We start from the raw sequence: 16,591 nt of genomic DNA, 5'->3' as shown, positions 1-16,591 counted from the left end.
AGATCATAATGCCATGTTTTGCCGGTCAGGATAATGCTGGAGTTTAGTTCTTGCACTATATAGATTTTAAGTCTTGTAGGCAAGTCTACATGGAGATTGTTTTTCCCAGGTAGTCTTTTGAGATTTATTTTTTTTAATTAAATCAAGTTGCTGAGTCATTGAAAAAACACAGGTATGGCTGTATAAATGTAGCATTGTAATAGTTACTGCCATTTAAAAATCGTTTAATAGCAGAGCATCTTTCTGTCATTAGTGTATTTGTAAGTACAACTTCTCTGTGAAGTAAGGAAACATTCCTCTCCTGGTTCTTATAAAATTAGGTTTAAGAAAGGTTAGGTGGCAAATATTACTAGGCTAAACTGTAAACTGGTTGGGAATTGAACTTTGGTCTGGATCCCTGTCTAAAGGACCTGGACACTTTTTGAAAACTACAGGGCAAAGTGAGCTGACAATACTTGTGGTTTTTTTGCCTGTCTCTGAGATTACACACTTCATGGAGAGTCAGAAGCAGAGAGTTGTGACTTTTAAATATGTTCTCTCAGAATTTTCCTCCGATGATCTTTTCAGTGGGTGCTTGTTGTTTAAGAAATGTGATGTTCATTTATAAACAACCTTCTGGTGCTTGTGAACAGCTGCATAGTGCTTCGTTGTTCAAGGAGGAATACTTTAGTGTCTAGCAGATTGATAGCACCTACCATAGAAGTATTGTGAGTTGAGGTCTTCTCCAAAACCAAAAGATGGTAAGAAAAGTGACAGTACAGTGATCAATGAATTTCAGTATGACACTCTCTGAAGTGCAGACCCTAGGAGTAAATATTCTCCAAAAATGTTAATAGTATCAGTAAACAAAAAAAAAGCTATTTCTATGTGCATGAGGTTAAATCTGCTGCAATTATGACTCTTTGTAGCATGTTAATAAAATGGATACTTGCAAAACAGTCGTCTTTTTTTTTTTTTTCTTTCTTTCCTGATTTGGTTTTTGTTTGCTGTTGGAAAGTATAGTTGCTTCATTTCCCTTGTTTGCTGTGTAACCTACTGATGTTGCAAGTGTCTCCTTCATTGTCTGTTTCCTCCCTATTCCCCCTGCCCCCAAAAAACATGCAGGAAGTAATTTCGGTACTGCGAAGGATCTGACAGAAGAAATAAGATCATTAACATCTGAGAAGGAGGGGCTGGAAGGACTTCTAAATGAGCTGCAGGTTTTGAGTGCCAGAAACATCCGAAAATTAGAGAGAATTAAAGACGATTACAACAGACTGAAACAAGAACTTGAACAAGGAGAGACTGCCTTTGGTAAGTAGTTCACCGGCTGTTACTGCTTTTGCTCAGTCACAGGCATCTGGAAGTCTACTGGCTTTGACAAACCATTGTGCATTTCAAAACAAAACCAAAAACAAACAAAAAACATAACCAATTTTCTGAGGGAAGCTTGTCCAGGACCTAGATAAGCAATATGCTGAATAATCTGTCAGCTATTTTCACTAGAGAGGAGGTGCATGATGGGGGGAGGAGGGATATCCTAGCAATATTCTGCTTTTTGAGATCTATCTTAGCCCAGTTCTCAAAACCTTTCTTTTATAAATCCATCATTGTAACAGCTATGATGATACTGTGCATGAACTCAGGTACAGAAAAAGCATATGTAGTCTTTTATGTGTCAACAATAGCTGTTGGTTGTGACAATAGCAACCTATTTAGTAAAGCTTTGGTGATGGTTGTGAATGAATGAGGTACAGTGCGTGCGTGGTTCTGAAGGCATGAGTTCTCTTCTTAAATTTGTGCTTGAAGTGGGTTTAAACAGCTTCCCAAATGCAGCTCGCATACAAGCATAAGCAGTGCATTGGGGTGGCACTGTCACGGTGGAACTGGGGGAGTTCTCAGTTACTGGGGAAGCTACTGACAAATTAACAGAATAGTAAAGTCAGCCCTCAGCTTGATTTATCCTGTTGTCTTCTGTACCTTCTCCTGAAATTAGATAAAATGGTCTTGCTTCTTGATTAAATGAAAAAGCTGAATAAAGTTTATTTGATTACATACAGTTATTATAGTTACGTCTAAATAGCTAAGGATAAATATGAGAGCTACTATAAAGCTCTCGGGGTTTGAAATGTCATTCCTTTTTCAGGATCTTATGGGTAGGTTGGTTGAGAAGTGGACAGTGCCCCTGTTCTCAAAGTCCGTGATGTCTCTTCACAGGCAAGTGGATAGGCAGAGCTATCTTAGAAGCAAAAAATTTTCAGGCAACTGAATATGTCTAAGGCAGTATTTTTAAAATGCATAGAAGAATAAACATACACACAACTAGATTAGGACTTGCTTTGTTAGAAGTAAAATGGCTAAAAATTAAAAAAAAAATTATTCTTCCAAGTAGTGCGTAATCACCTAAGCCACGTGATGCAAGCTCACAAGAACCACATCAGTCAATAATACTTCCTCATAGCGTGGATTTGCAGTTAAGTTGAAGAGGCTTCTGACCTTCCAATCTGTCCATTTTGTTGCTCTTTTGTTTCTAGGACAATTAAACTTCCTATAATGCATATGCACATCTCATTTGTATTTTTCTTCAGCAGTATTTCAAACAAAACCTGTGCAAGACTATTGCTGAAGTAACAGAATTGTTAGCAGTTCAGAGACTCTGTTTTTAACTTTGCATTTCTGTAGCTGTAATGAGGTGTCTTCTCGGTCTGACCTTTACTGTCCTACAATTTGTGAAAATAAATTGCAAAACACTGGATGTTTATTACTTGGATTTTTTTTTTTTTAATTTATTGTGATTCTGTAGGCATAAGCAGAAATTTATTCCTACATAAAATAAAAACTCTAGCAAGCACATGCTGGTCAGAAATGCATAAATTCCCTTTTTCTCTTCCCTGCCACCCTTCCGTGTAATCTACGCTTTCTCCTTTAAGGCATGGAAACTCCTTTAGGTTTGAGAATGGTAGCATGAGATTGACACCACCACATTTAACTGAATAACAGCATTCTGATACACCCTAGAAAACAGTAAACAGATTGAGTCTTAAAGATGACATCAACTTTTATGAAATGAATAAAACTCACGCTGCTGCTAAGAAGAGCAGTTTGGCCCATGCTGTCGATAAAATTGGCAAGAGTGGTTGGTACCATTGCTTGGTGCAGACCGTTCTTACTTAGTCTGACTTCTCCATCTATAGCTACGAGCCAGGCAGAGAAATCCTTTCTCTAACCATCAGTGCTAGCTGAGGACATTACTGTCCTCTTTTTTTTTTTAATAGCTTTCTCTCCAGAGTTTCTAAGGGAGCCTGTGAGCCCTCTTCATAATTCCCTTGAGGCAAAATTATCCATGTTAACTTTATACAGCAAAAATGATATGGACTAGCCTGGCTGATCATTCCTGATGCTCAGTAGGGACGTACCTGTGATCCCTCCTTGCATGGGCTTGTGCTATACTTTGACCCAGCTCAGCTGTTTATGAAATAGCTGTCTGTCCATAAACTAAGCATAGGGTACTGAAAGTAGTGCAGGGAAGGTAGTCAGGATCACAGAGTGGTTGAGGTTGGAAGGGACTCTGGAGGTCAGCTGGTCCAACCCCGCTGCTCAGTCAGGGCCACCTGCACCCAAGTTACTGGGGACCATATCCTTAATTGTCTTCTTATTTGAAGGCTTGTGCTAATTTAAATAAGCTAATTGGTTTAAATGTCTTTCAATGCAGAAAGGAGATGCTTCATTTTTCTCCTGGAATGGAAGTTAAATTGACTGGGGCTGCTGTCAGCTCTCATTCTTGCTTTTTTGTTGTTTCCAGGCAATAATCTTCTACATACCCTGAATCATGATCTCTCCCTCTTTTCTTTTATAGTGTCTTAAAACCTTCTGCACAGGTATTCCAATGCATAGCTATTCCTGTGTTTTCTGGCACTTGAACTGTTATCTTTTGTGCCTGTCAACTTAAAAACTTTTTTTTGATGTTTATTTTACTGAAGACAATACCACTTTGTCTGGGAAACATTGAACAATAACAAAAAAAGAAATGCTGAAATGTGTGTGTATGTTTGTCTTTCTCTTGTGTATAAATTGGTCACCTGTTTTTTACTTCATTAGTAATTGTTGATTTCTCACAGTACTGCAGATATAAGGAAACAGACGTCAAGGGAAGAGACTTAATCACACAATAATCAGAGCTGGAATTTTAAATAGGACACATCATTAGCATGTTAATGAATTTTCTCACTTTGTGCCAGCTGCCCAAGTATAAAAGATATTGCAGATGCAGTGCAAAAATCAGGCTTGGCTTACTGTGCTGAGAGCTGTCAGTGTTCCCTATAAAGGAGATTTGACAAAAATCCTTTCATATTTTTAGAGATGCTCAAAAATGTTTTTTCCCATTGGATAATAGAAGTATCAAAAAGTAACATATTGATTAGTATTTTAAGATGAATAGTACTGATTTGTCCTTTATATAGTAACTTTCTTCTGAGGGCATTAAAACATTTCTATAAAAGGGATCAACTATTATTGCCATTTTACAGATAGGAAAGCCAGAGACACAGAGGTTGTGCCATTTTACCTGAAATGGTGGTGAAACCAAGTTTCCCAATTGATGCTCTAGTGAGTTGAATTAATCACATCAAACAAACGTTTAAAATTACATGATGCTTTGTGTGAGGCTTACATTTTTCTAGACTGCAGGAATTTCTGTACCTTAAGACATAATGGTTCTGGGGAAATCACTGAAGGTTTTGCGTTTTGTTGTTGACCAGATCTGCCTTATCAAGTCAAAAGGTTTTGTTATGGCAAGGAAGATAATTGCTTTGCAGTCCAAAACAACCCAAACCCTGTTCCAGACAAGTGAAACTTAATTACTTGCCTGTCTGCCAAACTGCTAGATTGCCCTTAAAAATCCTGGCTTGTGCTGATTGGCATTTGTAACCTAGGGCTGGAAATGAAACCTACCCTCTTGTCTCAATTTCCTCATTACTAGTACCGAAGGGCAGGTTTTCCTACCTTATTTTCTGAATTCCTTTTCTGACTGCACTTAGCCAATTTCTGTCACTATTACACTCTTTGGGAAAGCATCTTCTGGTAAATAATGTATGTATTGCGCAAAAATGTATTTCACGATCTAATTGCTAGGTTATGCTTGCCAAGTTGCCTTAAGTAGAATTTCTATACTGAATTAATTTCTAGAGGAAATATAAAGGCTATCATGCACATCAAAATAGCTTTTCACCCCCCCGCTTTTTTTTACCCATTGTTTAGAAGCGGATATTTCAGTCTTTACTGCTGAGCTCTCACTGAGAGTTTTGTTGTCTTAGAAATTTCTTGTATAAGACCTGAAGCTCTTCTCAGCCTGCTTGTAGGCTGACTGATGTTTTCTGAAAATGAACTTATTAAATAATCAATCGGCTGTAGTTGAAAGGTTTCTAGGAAGCTGGAATTGTCTTTCGCACTCAGTTTTTCTTACTCATGCTCAGTGCCCATACTCTGAACACTTGCACAGAGTATCTCCTAGCTTTTTGTCCTAAAATGGAAGAGAAACCATCCAGGTCCATTTTTTGTATGCTTTTTTTTTTTTTTTTTAAATAAAAAAAAGCATGTTTGTCCTTACTACCTAAGAATCAAATATGGTATTCAGAATGTACTTTGAAGAATAACAGAAATTCTCCTAGTCACTTTATAGCAATTATTCAAATAGCTGCATATTTGGCCATCATACAGGGTGCAGTTAATTAGTCTGAAACTTAATACCATGTGGACAGCAGAAACCACTAGTCGTGTTGCTTAAAGTAATATTGGCTTTGCTTCCTGAGTTATTTATGAAAAGCAGGTTCTGTGCTTCAGATACAAATGTATGGGATGTGATTTAACAAACTGTTAATGACTATTTACTGCAAAGTATTTTTATTCTTTTTTAAATACATGTTTTTATTCTGACAGATTCAGCATTAAAAGTCTGAGAAGCATGGATGATGTGCTTCCCACTGGGAAACCTTTTTTTTTTTCCAAGTTAAATATTTGCTTTCACTAATAATTATTACACAGAGCTTCCTTTTTTTTTTTCTCCCTAAATTATTCTAATGCTTTTTGAAAATGTCTAAAGAGCATTAAGAATGGTACAAACCCATTTTTAATGATTTCAAAAAATATCAATTGTGCATGTCTATGCCATGACAAAAATTATTCCATGTTTTGCTTTACTGATTTTTCAGGTGGTGTTTTTAATTTTTTTCTTTCAGTGTAGTTTTTTCTGCACCAAATAGGCTTTCCATATTGTTTCCACAGTTTATCCTCCATCTGAATGATTATCTGATTCTAAACTGAAAAGATGAACCTTTTGATTGCTTCTGTTTAAATAAATCATTAAAGGAAAAACGCATAGCATGTAACAGATGGGCTTCCTTGAGAAAGAAACTGTTCTGAGTCTCATTGTGTGTCCACTTCTAATTTGTGCAAGGTCATTGTCTTCCACATGTCATAACTGTAGGAAATGTCTGTTGTCATTCATGTGAGTGGTGGAATGGAATGGCTTGTCAGATTTAGCCAGCGTTCACTCTAGCTTTCACAGAAAGTATAAAACCCCTGGTGGTGCAGGAAGTGGTACTGGCAGTGCAGCTGGTAGCATCCTTTATTCTGAGCTGACACTCATGTGATGCTCCAGAGTAGTAGCCAGCAGCCTTCTGTTAGTCTGTTAGGCAGCATATAAAGGCCAGGTCCACCTAAGAAAAGGAAAAATAAACAAAAAACCCACACCAAACATCTAAAAACCAAGACTACAACAACAAAACACACACACACAAATGGGGGGGGATAAAAAAAGGAAGCCCAACCTTGCAGAGCTCCTTTTGTGTTGTCTTGACCAGATACAGCATGAGTAATTGCATTCTGCTCATTGGTATTCTCTTTGCTGTTTCATTTGAAAAATTGGTATTGCTACATTTGCTTGGACTTGTACTGTTATGCATATTGTGTGCTTGTCTGCATTTCATTGATTGTGAGTGTGATTCTCGTTTTCTTGTGTCATTTTTAAAGCACTTGGAATCTTCCAGGTTAAATATAGCCATATACTACCTTTGGACTTAAATTCTGTAACGATATATTTCAAATTGTTATCAGGTTTTGAGGATCAAATTTAGACTGATGGTTTTCACCCATGTCATTCTTCCACAAAATCTATATAAAATAAGTGATTTTGTTTTTTACTAACATCTCTGTTAAATAGTATTTAAATAGCTGAGGCTTCTTTCTGCGTGTTATGGAGCTATATTTTTGGTAAATATTAACTGTAGAATTTAGTAGCAGATAAAGACCTGAGTTCTGCTATAACCAAAATGTAAAATATTTTTATTTTAGAAATGAATTTTTGTCAGGATTGAGGAGATTGGAAACTAGTCTGTTTTTTTAGCATATTTGTTTGCCGTATGTCTTGAGTCACTTGTAATTGTGTTGCTCATAATTGTGATGATAAAGTTAATCTTGTCTGATAGTGTTCACTTACATATGTAAAATATGATTTTCAGTATAGAGGTTTGGTTTCTATAAGTGCAGTGGAGGTTTTCAATTTTATTAATCTGTTTTTTATAATTAAATGCAAATATCTGTATTGCAGAAAATACAAAACGTGTATTCATGCAACTTGAACTGACACAGTAGTTTGGTTCAAAGCCCACTGATATCTATAGGGGTCTTTTGATCAGGTCTTTTCTCTGTTGATGCTCAAAGGTTGAGCTTCTCTTCTGTTTCTTTCTTCTGAGATCTGACAGTGTGAACTTTACTGAAAAGTTTTATATACCCATGGTATGCTCTCTATTTGTAGACAGCAGGACGACCTGATTGTACAACAGAAAAACTCCTGAAGTAACCTGGTATTGGTTCTGTGGTCATAGAGGTATTTATGGACCAGGTTTAAGAAACAGAATTTGGTCTGAAGTTTTATGCTGGCTCTCTTCATTGACAATGATGAACTCGTATTTAACTAGGATAAGCAGTAAAGATGACAAGGTTTTCCAAGTTGCAGTGCCACAGAGATACAGAGTGGCTCTGCTGGAGTCATGGAAGTGTAATCTGATGGTGAAAAGCGCTACTGAACCACCTCCTGCTATAGTAGGAGTTAGGCATCCAAACTCAGTAAGTGACTTTCAACCCCATCACAAACAAGCAGAAAGTGCTGATAGCATTGTATCTAGCTGATGCCAGCTGTGTGCTCACTGCATTAAACTTCTGGGGTGTGTGTTATATCAAATTATTCCTGATTTGCCATCTCTGTTCTAGGTTTCTTACTCCACTTTTTAGTTCAGCTCTGCTTCAGCTGACTGAATTGCAGCAAGATAAATTTGAAGCAACACAGATGAGAGAATTTGGAGTCGTTTTGGAAGTATATGCCACCAGTACTAACCACACTTCATTAGATTCCAATTCTGTAACTGCATCTTCTGAAGTATTGGGCTCATAGTGAAACTTCACAATTTTTTTTGATGACTAAAGCTCTTTTCAGAAGCAATGAGGTGCTAGGATGCCAGAATACTAGGATTAAAAAAGAAACAAACAAAAAATAGTGTCTTCTACTTGTTGGACAGATAGAACAGGTTTCCATATGCTATTCTAACTACTTCAGCATGAAAATAGTGCTGGTGATGACCAAATCCCACTCTTTAAGGTTTTTGCTACTTCTTCCAAAGTTTGGGCTGATAGTATTTGCACACTATTGTACACTGTCTAATTCCATTGTGAACCTGTGGTATACAGCTGCCACTTCTAGATGCTTTGTTGAGAGAATTCCACCTTCGGAGTCTGTCTGAAGCTGATCAACAGCGTTCAGAAAGGTGGAACAGGCCTGAGGATGCTGGTTTGCCCAGAAGAGGGCCAAGACAACTGCCAGCATCTGTAGTTGCAGTTACCAGATAGGAGAGAGTTACCGTTCAAATAATGGTAAATATTACTATCCCTGCCTCACATATGACAAAACTGAGACACCCAGGTGGTTGGTTTTGTGGTTTCTGTTGAGTTGGCTGTTTTCTATAGATATTATAGATACAGTTTTGGCAGTGTTTTTGAGTTACAGTGTACAAATCTAATTCCATGCCAGCATTAATGTATGCAATTTGTGCCTAAATCTAAAGATTTATAACTTCACGTCAGTGACTAAATGGAAAGTTGGATAATTTTCTTATACGTTAAATTTTGTCTTCGCTTTGTTATTGACTGGCAATATTCAGATACAGAATCTAGAAGTATGAACTTCTAGCCAACTTGGGTTGTCATTCCATTTAAATGGAATTCAAGGTGTCACTCTTATGAAATACTCTTTTTTCTTCATTTTTTTTGCTCCTGCTCATTGTCACATGCAGAGTAGTTAATTTTTTTCTGCCTCATTCTTTCTTATTACTGTGGTTTTATGGTTTTCTTTGACGTGTTTGCAAATACAGTAGTGAAGGTAAAAGCTAAATGAAAGTTTCTGTAATTATGATATTCTGAAATGTTATAATCCTTGTCTGACTTTTCACTTAATACCTACGTAAAAAGAATGAGATGACTGTCTGCTGTATAGCGTTAATTGAATCATACAGGTTTCCAAGGTCCATAGACCCACCCATAGGTACCAGAAATATAACCAAATCTAAAGTGATGCAAAGTATTTACTGAAAGGTAAGGAAGGTATGATTTTGATGGTGAAAACAGAATAAAACACTGAAATTGTAATCCTCTCTAGAACAGCTGGTTTTGTCCCCAAAATTATTTTAATGTTGCCTGTATTATACTAAAGATTGCTATACAATAGAAAACCTCTTTCACTTCATACCTTTTACCAAGATAAAAAAGTGGAAATAAAGAGGTTTTAAATGAGAAAAAAAACAAGAGAGACTGTTTTTTCTCAGTATTATTCCACTGAGGAAACGTGTTTACATTTCTTGCCTTTTTTTTTCTTGTGTTCTTCCATTAAATCCTAACTGATCGCTCCGAGGTAATGTAAACCCTATTACTCAAAGCAGAGTTCAGTGCCCTGTGTCTCCTGTTCAGGAATTGAAAATTTTCATCCAAGAATTTCCTTCCTCCCTCTTTCCTTGGACATATAAGCTGGAGTAGAAGGCAGAAAAACAAGGAGCTGCTAATGCCTGGGGCCAGGAGATGGAACTCTGCATCCATCAATTTGATTTCTGTTCTCACTGGTGCAGGAATAGAGGCTTTGCTCCTGTTTCAGTTGGTTTCTGCCATGGTTTCCATGTATATGGAGTGGAGGTGGTGGCTGCTGCTTTTACAATTAATTATGTTGTTAAGTCTCTGATCCACGGGCTCAAAGCTTAAGCAAAGGAGGCTGTAGTAGCAGACTGTTAGTAGTATAAGACCAGGGGTTTTGCCACCTATAATTGCACAGAACCTGTGGTTCATGTGCAGCAAGTGCTGGAGTGCTTAGTATTATTTCTGATTACCTCCCAGATTTCAAATGACAGAAATGACAAAAAACACAGAAACCAGTTAATTCTTCAGGTAAGAAACGCATCTAACTGGAATTTCAAGAGTTTACTCTCTTTTTTTTTTCTGTTGTGTTCAAACCCTGCTAATTTTTTTATACAAAAATATTGTAGTAGATAGCTTCATTTAAAGTTTTAATTATATTCTAACTGAAAAGATGATGCAGTCATCATATTTGCAGAAGGTATATTTGGTTTGATGTGCATGTTGAAGGCTTGGGTAAAGATAAACAGACAGTGTTTGCCAGGATGCATAAGATTAAACAGTTCATTACCTGTTGGAATTATCAGCTGGAAGACACATTGTATAATTTGGACTACAACCTTTATACACTTTTGGCTGGATTATACCTCTTATCTAGTGAGGTGCATTGAAATATAATTAACGAGAGCTGGAAATGACAGACTGAAACTATGTGTATTTTGTGCAGATAACCCTATATCTAGAATGGAAGTACTAGTCACATTTTCTCTGCTATTTTTTTCCCCAGTTGCTGTATTTTAAAACATTGTATGGGAAAAGGTTATCTGTGTTCCATGCCAGAAAAAAAGCAAATAAGCAACAGCCATTTCTCTTGTGGACTTGACGTTAAGAACCTTTGAAAAATGTTAAGTCCTGTAGAAAACAGCAGGAATTGCAGATCTCTTGTATTCTTGATGCTGAAAGAATGATTTGAAAGAGAATGTCAAAAATACACAGTGGCAGAAATTCTGATGCATTGATATCAGTAAGAGGTTTGCCTGCAGTTTCACCAGAGCTGAGGGTTTCACCTCTGGTGTTCTGCTGTATTGAACTACAGTATCTGTGATGAGAGCTGCTTGGATGCAGGTTCTGTTGCTTTGCTGGAGGTGCTGTCCACATAAAAAAAGAGCAGAACTTGATCAGAAATAAAGTCAGTTGGAAGGCCTTTCCTGTTAAAGAAGAAACAGATTTTATTTTGTAGTTTTTAAGCTAAAAGCTAGTTACTCAATTTTAGTTCAGTGAACTTATAGCCCTTTGCTTCCTGCAATGAGTTATTCATTTAGGACATTGTTTCTCTTTAGTTAGGAAGAAATCATTTTCTTTTCAAGTCAGAGCATTCAGAATGTGGCATTTCCAAACAAAATCACCTGTAGCATTATTCTTGGTTTTGCAGTAGAGGAATGACCTGAATGAAATATATTGCTTTCGTTTTCATGTTTCCTGTATATAACCTCGTGGTTATATAGATGTTCTCGTTAATTTTCAACTAGCGATCAAAATAAAAATGTGCCTGTTTTCAGCAGAAAAACGTTAAACCCCTGGTATGAAGTTGGTTCTTTCTGTTCAGTACCTGTGAAAAAAGCTGTGTAAGTACCATCATTCATTAGGTCAGGATGTGATCAGCTGCGCTATTTGATAGGAACCCTTTAAATTTAAAGTCATCAACATTGACTGAAATCCAAATTTTATCACTTTGGATGGAATTATAATGGTGTAGGTGAAAATATTTGATACCTTAGCTCTACTTTTGCCATGTGTTTTCTGTTTACATTCTACGTAATGACAATCTTGGGAAAACCTGAAAATAAGCTTTAAGGACTTGGCTTACACCAAGCCCAAAGTCTTTTACCAATCCCAAACCACGTGAATTGTATGTCAGCGTCACAGCCTGAAGATTCTTCCTGTTCATATTGGCGAGCAGGCGAAAAGCTTTTGTTTACAACCTATATGGAATATGGGTTGCAGTCAAGTCTAGGTATCTAAATAGTTTTTGCCAATGAAGCTGGTTAACACCAGTTTCAAATATGAGATGCCTTTACTTTCCCATCTCAGGTAGCCTGAGACTGTATTATTAATGAATTAATGTATTATTAATGAACATTATTAATGTTCAGATAGTGAAAAGCATTCTCTGTTGACTTGAGTAGGCCTTATTTGAATGAACTGTGTGTTTGCAGTGACCACTGAATTAGTTTGGACAGCAGTTGGAAATGATTACGAACATCTGAGATTGTCATTTGCAGTAGTCTTTTTCACTTTTGTTAAAGAAAATAAATCTGCACTGTGAGTAGCTGTTTCCCTAATGTTGACAAAAGATAGAACTAGCGATTTAAAAAATTTTTTGCCTGTTTCATATCTTTCTGAATGTCACAGATGGCTCTCTGTAATGGAATGAAGTCAGTAGCTTCAAAAATTGAGTAGAATTTGTAGAGGAGTCATGGGAGATTAAAGGTTAGGGAGATAAGCCTAGTTAGGGTAAGCTCAAGGTACACAATGTGTCTGCTCAGTTTAACAAACAGAAGGCTGAGATCATTTGATGGCAGTCTGGAACTGCCTACTCAGAGACCAAAACTTGATAGTGGGGAGATTTTGATGGTGGTAGACAAAAGTGATCACTTCTGATGGCCAGCAATTTAAAAATGAATCCTTCACCTTTTAACTGAAAGAACAATTAACTTTTGTCAGAGTTCATCAAAGATTGTTGTAAATTCCCAGAAATAGTTCATTTTTTATGCTTACTTCCAGCTGGAATTAATTCAGAGTAATCTCAAAGCCTGTATTTTGTGGGTGGCCAGCATAGGTGAATGCAATAAGCTGCAATAGACTTGCATGCTGGAATGGTTCTATGATCAATGTAATAACTAGAGAAGCTATTCCTGTTCTGATATTTTTCTAGATGAATGATGCCCACTGCAGAATGTTATTAACATTTTCTATTATTGTTATAGTTCAGTGTGTTCTGCAGTAACTCCTGGTTCTCTTCCTTCCCCTTGTTTCTTTTTCATTTTTTATTTACTAGCTCCTGATACTTTTTTTCAGTCTTTGCATGGTTTATTTGCTTGTCCAGCTTATGCTATATGAAATTGTTTTTGTACAATTCAATAATTCATTGAAGTTCTGTTCATCTGAGCTCCTAATCACACAAAACACAATTTCACACCTTTTCCAGGGCAGTGCTCAATTCGCCAAGATCACAGTCTCTGTGTCTCTCTACCTGATTTATTTATTCTTGAAAGAAGCTGCCACGTCCAAGTCTTCTCTGACTTGTTTAATTCCTCAAAGGCGCAGTGTGTAGGTGTTATCTCATTCTTATGCTGCTTGCATTTTGCCTCTCATGGTGACCCCTGCTGAGGGTACTTACACAGCATAAGAGTGGATTGGTTAGGGAAGTGGAGACTGCAGGAAAACAGAGAACACTGTAAAAGTGCATAGCATTTTACAAGCTGCCTGCCTGACCTTGAAAACCAGTATTCGCTGGTCTAAGTGGAACATGTAGTCACCGTTCTGCAGGATAAAGTACCAGTGCACCAAGATCTTTTCCTGTGTTAGAATACTTTGTCACATCTCTAAAATGCTGAAACGCAGCTGAGAACCATTAGGGTACATTTATTAGTTAGTTCTGCTTCTATAGCATCGCCTTAAGTAGGATACCAGACATCCTTTCATGCCTTTCAAAGGAATATAAAAAAGTAAGAAACTCTATCATTTAAAACTCTCTTACGTTTTGGGAGTTGTTTTAAAAGTCTGAACCCCCGGAGTCTGTCATCTTCAGCATTCCCGTGCTTACTTTATAACCTCTTGCTAGAGTTAACCTTCCTGTGAAGCATGTATTGTAATATTTCTCCATCTTTGATAAATGTCATGCATCTGTGCATCAGAAAAAAGAATTTAGCCTCTCAAATCTGGGTGTTCACATTTTTTTCTTCGTTTTCTTCTTAATCATTCTTCCTTTCTTATTGGTATGTTCACTTTCATTGTGATCCTTCATCTTTTGTAAGTCCAGTTGACACATATTCTTCCTTCATTTATTTTTTCTTTCCTCTTCTCTGTTCACACCATTTGGATTTTCTGTAATCTGTGCATCTTGTGTGCACGAATTAATTAATTATGCTGTTCTCTCATTTCTGAGAGTTCTTTTTCTGATGCAAATGGTTCCTAAAGTAAGCTGCATGGACAGACGTCTGTTGCTAACTTCATTTTCTATTAATTACTTTTAACTATATTTTCCCCAGTTTAACTCAGCATTCCATATCTGATGCTTAGCATTATTTATTTTTAGAAAAGAAGACAAGCTGGTTGCATGTTGCAATCCACATGTAGTAAATTTGAGTTACAGAAAGATTCTTCATTCTATTTGCATGATTTGTGGACTTTCTAATTAGGTGATTGCACTAAAAATGACCAATACTCGATGATGAGTATTTTTCCAGCCTACGAGTTTACTGTAGGAGAATAAGCTAAATCAGCAGATATTTCTGCTGCTTTCTCCTTTGTACACACCTTCTTTTTATCCCAATAAATTTCTTTAGGTTGTATTTTACTATTTGTGTAGTCCCCAGCAGGGACTAACCTGTAGTATTTCACTCACCCCTTTCAGCAGCAATGTATCTGAAATTGTCACGGCAGTACAAGACCCGTCTCTCTTTCAGTGGTAGGCAAGTCGAGTAGTGTTTTATGCTGCCAGCTCTTTTTCCTGTCCCAGAATAGATGGATGCTGTGGTGAAGTGCCTTCACGTAAAATATTGGTCTCCACTGCTATAAGGTGGTCTGCTCTTGTGAATGGGAACTGGACTAGAGACAACACTCTGCACAGCTCTCAGGTAAACATACATTGTCGTACAGTTTCCTTATCAATAACCTTTTATTTTTTTTTTTTAACCTTGCCTATTATCCCTGGTAAGTGTGTTGCTTAAAACATTTGTGGCTGGGTAACCTGGCATAGCTGTATCATCACACATCAGAAACGTGTTTCCTTCAGCAGTGTTTTCCAAGTTCCCATCTGCTCCTTCAGTTGCATGTTAGGAGAAGGACCATGTTGAGCTGTGATGAAGTACTAAGCTCGTAAGGCAGTGTGTGGTGATTCCGCAGAGGAGTAGTTCTGCTGTGTTAAGCATCAGGGAGCCCAGGCTGACTTGGCTTTGGAATTACTCTTTCTTTCTCTGTCTTTATTTCTTCTGTGGTGTTTTGCTACTGAACAGTAGAACTGGTGATAAACTTGTATACCCAAGATGTTTCTGGAAATTATATTAGCTGTAAAGTTTAAAAAGGCAGAGACATTTCTGGAAACAGCCTACCTAAGATGATTGTTTAATGAAGAATTCTGCTTGAGTACATAGAGGTTCTTCGGGGAACAGTTTGAGTCAGAGTATTGTCAGCTTTTTATGTTAAAAAGTAGGTAAAAAGTATGATAATGGAAGCGTTGCTGTCCAAGAATAACTGTATAATAAGAAATTGGGAAGTAAAAGTTATCTGACTCTAACAGTCAAAGGCCACTAGTACAAGGCAAATTTCATTTAGCTTTTGTTGCCTGTTTGTATTGTAGATTATTGCTTTCTTCACATGTCACACATTATTTTCATTATTTTGTGAAACTGTGCAAGTGACAGCAAACTCTTTTAACTCTTCCCATTTTTGGCAACCTCCTCCCCCCCCAATGACAGTCTGTAGGTTTAAATAAGACATTCTTTAAAATATATCAAAATCTACTATCGTTTATCTTATTAGATTGAAGTATGTTCTAGCTGTACCCTTTGCTGTGAGTTATTGCTTCAACAATAATGGGAAAATCTGATTTCCTGTGAGCAGTTATAAGAGCAGAGTAGGTATGTGGGCCGTAAATTGGTTGGAAAACAGGTGAGGTTTGCTAGTAGAGAGAAAGTACCATTAAGTTAAACTGTCGTAGCATGCACTAGAGTCTGTGTCATCAGCTATGGTGGCTTAAGTATCACAAGAAGCCTTATGCCAGTTCTTGTTTTGCCACTTGCCTTGTGCCTGCCTGCCTGTTGGATATTTTAGGTTGACCTCAGCTTCCCAAGGCAGTGGCCTTCGTTATCAGAGAGCACTGGTGAGGCACGGCCCTGCCCTGGCAGGGCGTGATGCAGACTCAGTTCAGTGTAACTGTAGGAAATCAGACCCATAAAGGAGGAAAAGGAAGCGGCTGTTCCTCCCTTGTCCTGAGAGGGCAGTTGTGATTTGTCTACTGCAAATAATTTATTTTTCATTTTGTTTAATGAAATGGAAAATTGAGAGAGAAAAGTAATGCTTCAGCGGAAGAATTTAATGGATGGTGGGGAGAAGAGGAGGATTCTTACCAAAACCAAGGATAAATATGAAGACGTTATTGCAGGTTGGAAGAAGCTGTTGGTTAAGTAACACATGAAATGTTTCTTTCAGCCAAAATCAAATC

At 37.3% G+C, this 16,591-nt stretch overlaps 1 protein-coding gene across 6 annotated transcripts in view; it reads left to right on the top strand.

Moving 5' to 3' along the window:
• DISC1 (DISC1 scaffold protein) overlaps positions 1-16,591 on the top strand; it is a 202,323-nt gene that overhangs the window by 99,349 nt on the left and 86,383 nt on the right. For 3 of the 6 annotated variants that reach the window (XM_080584388.1, XM_080584387.1, XM_080584392.1), the window contains exons 9-10: positions 1,105-1,293; positions 14,893-15,005. In XM_080584388.1, coding sequence (XP_080440514.1) covers positions 1,105-1,293; positions 14,893-15,005 — 302 coding nt within the window. The remainder of the gene's footprint in view (positions 1-1,104; positions 1,294-14,892; positions 15,006-16,591) is intronic. The other 3 variants (XM_080584390.1, XM_080584389.1, XM_080584391.1) reach the window with 1 other exon arrangement.

Source organism: Anser brachyrhynchus (genome assembly GCF_964034855.1).
Source record: "Anser brachyrhynchus genome assembly, chromosome: 3".
NCBI classification, from domain to species: domain Eukaryota; kingdom Metazoa; phylum Chordata; class Aves; order Anseriformes; family Anatidae; genus Anser; species Anser brachyrhynchus.
The sequence above is the reverse complement of the archived record's forward strand: the minus strand, read 5'-3'. Positions and strand labels throughout refer to the sequence as shown.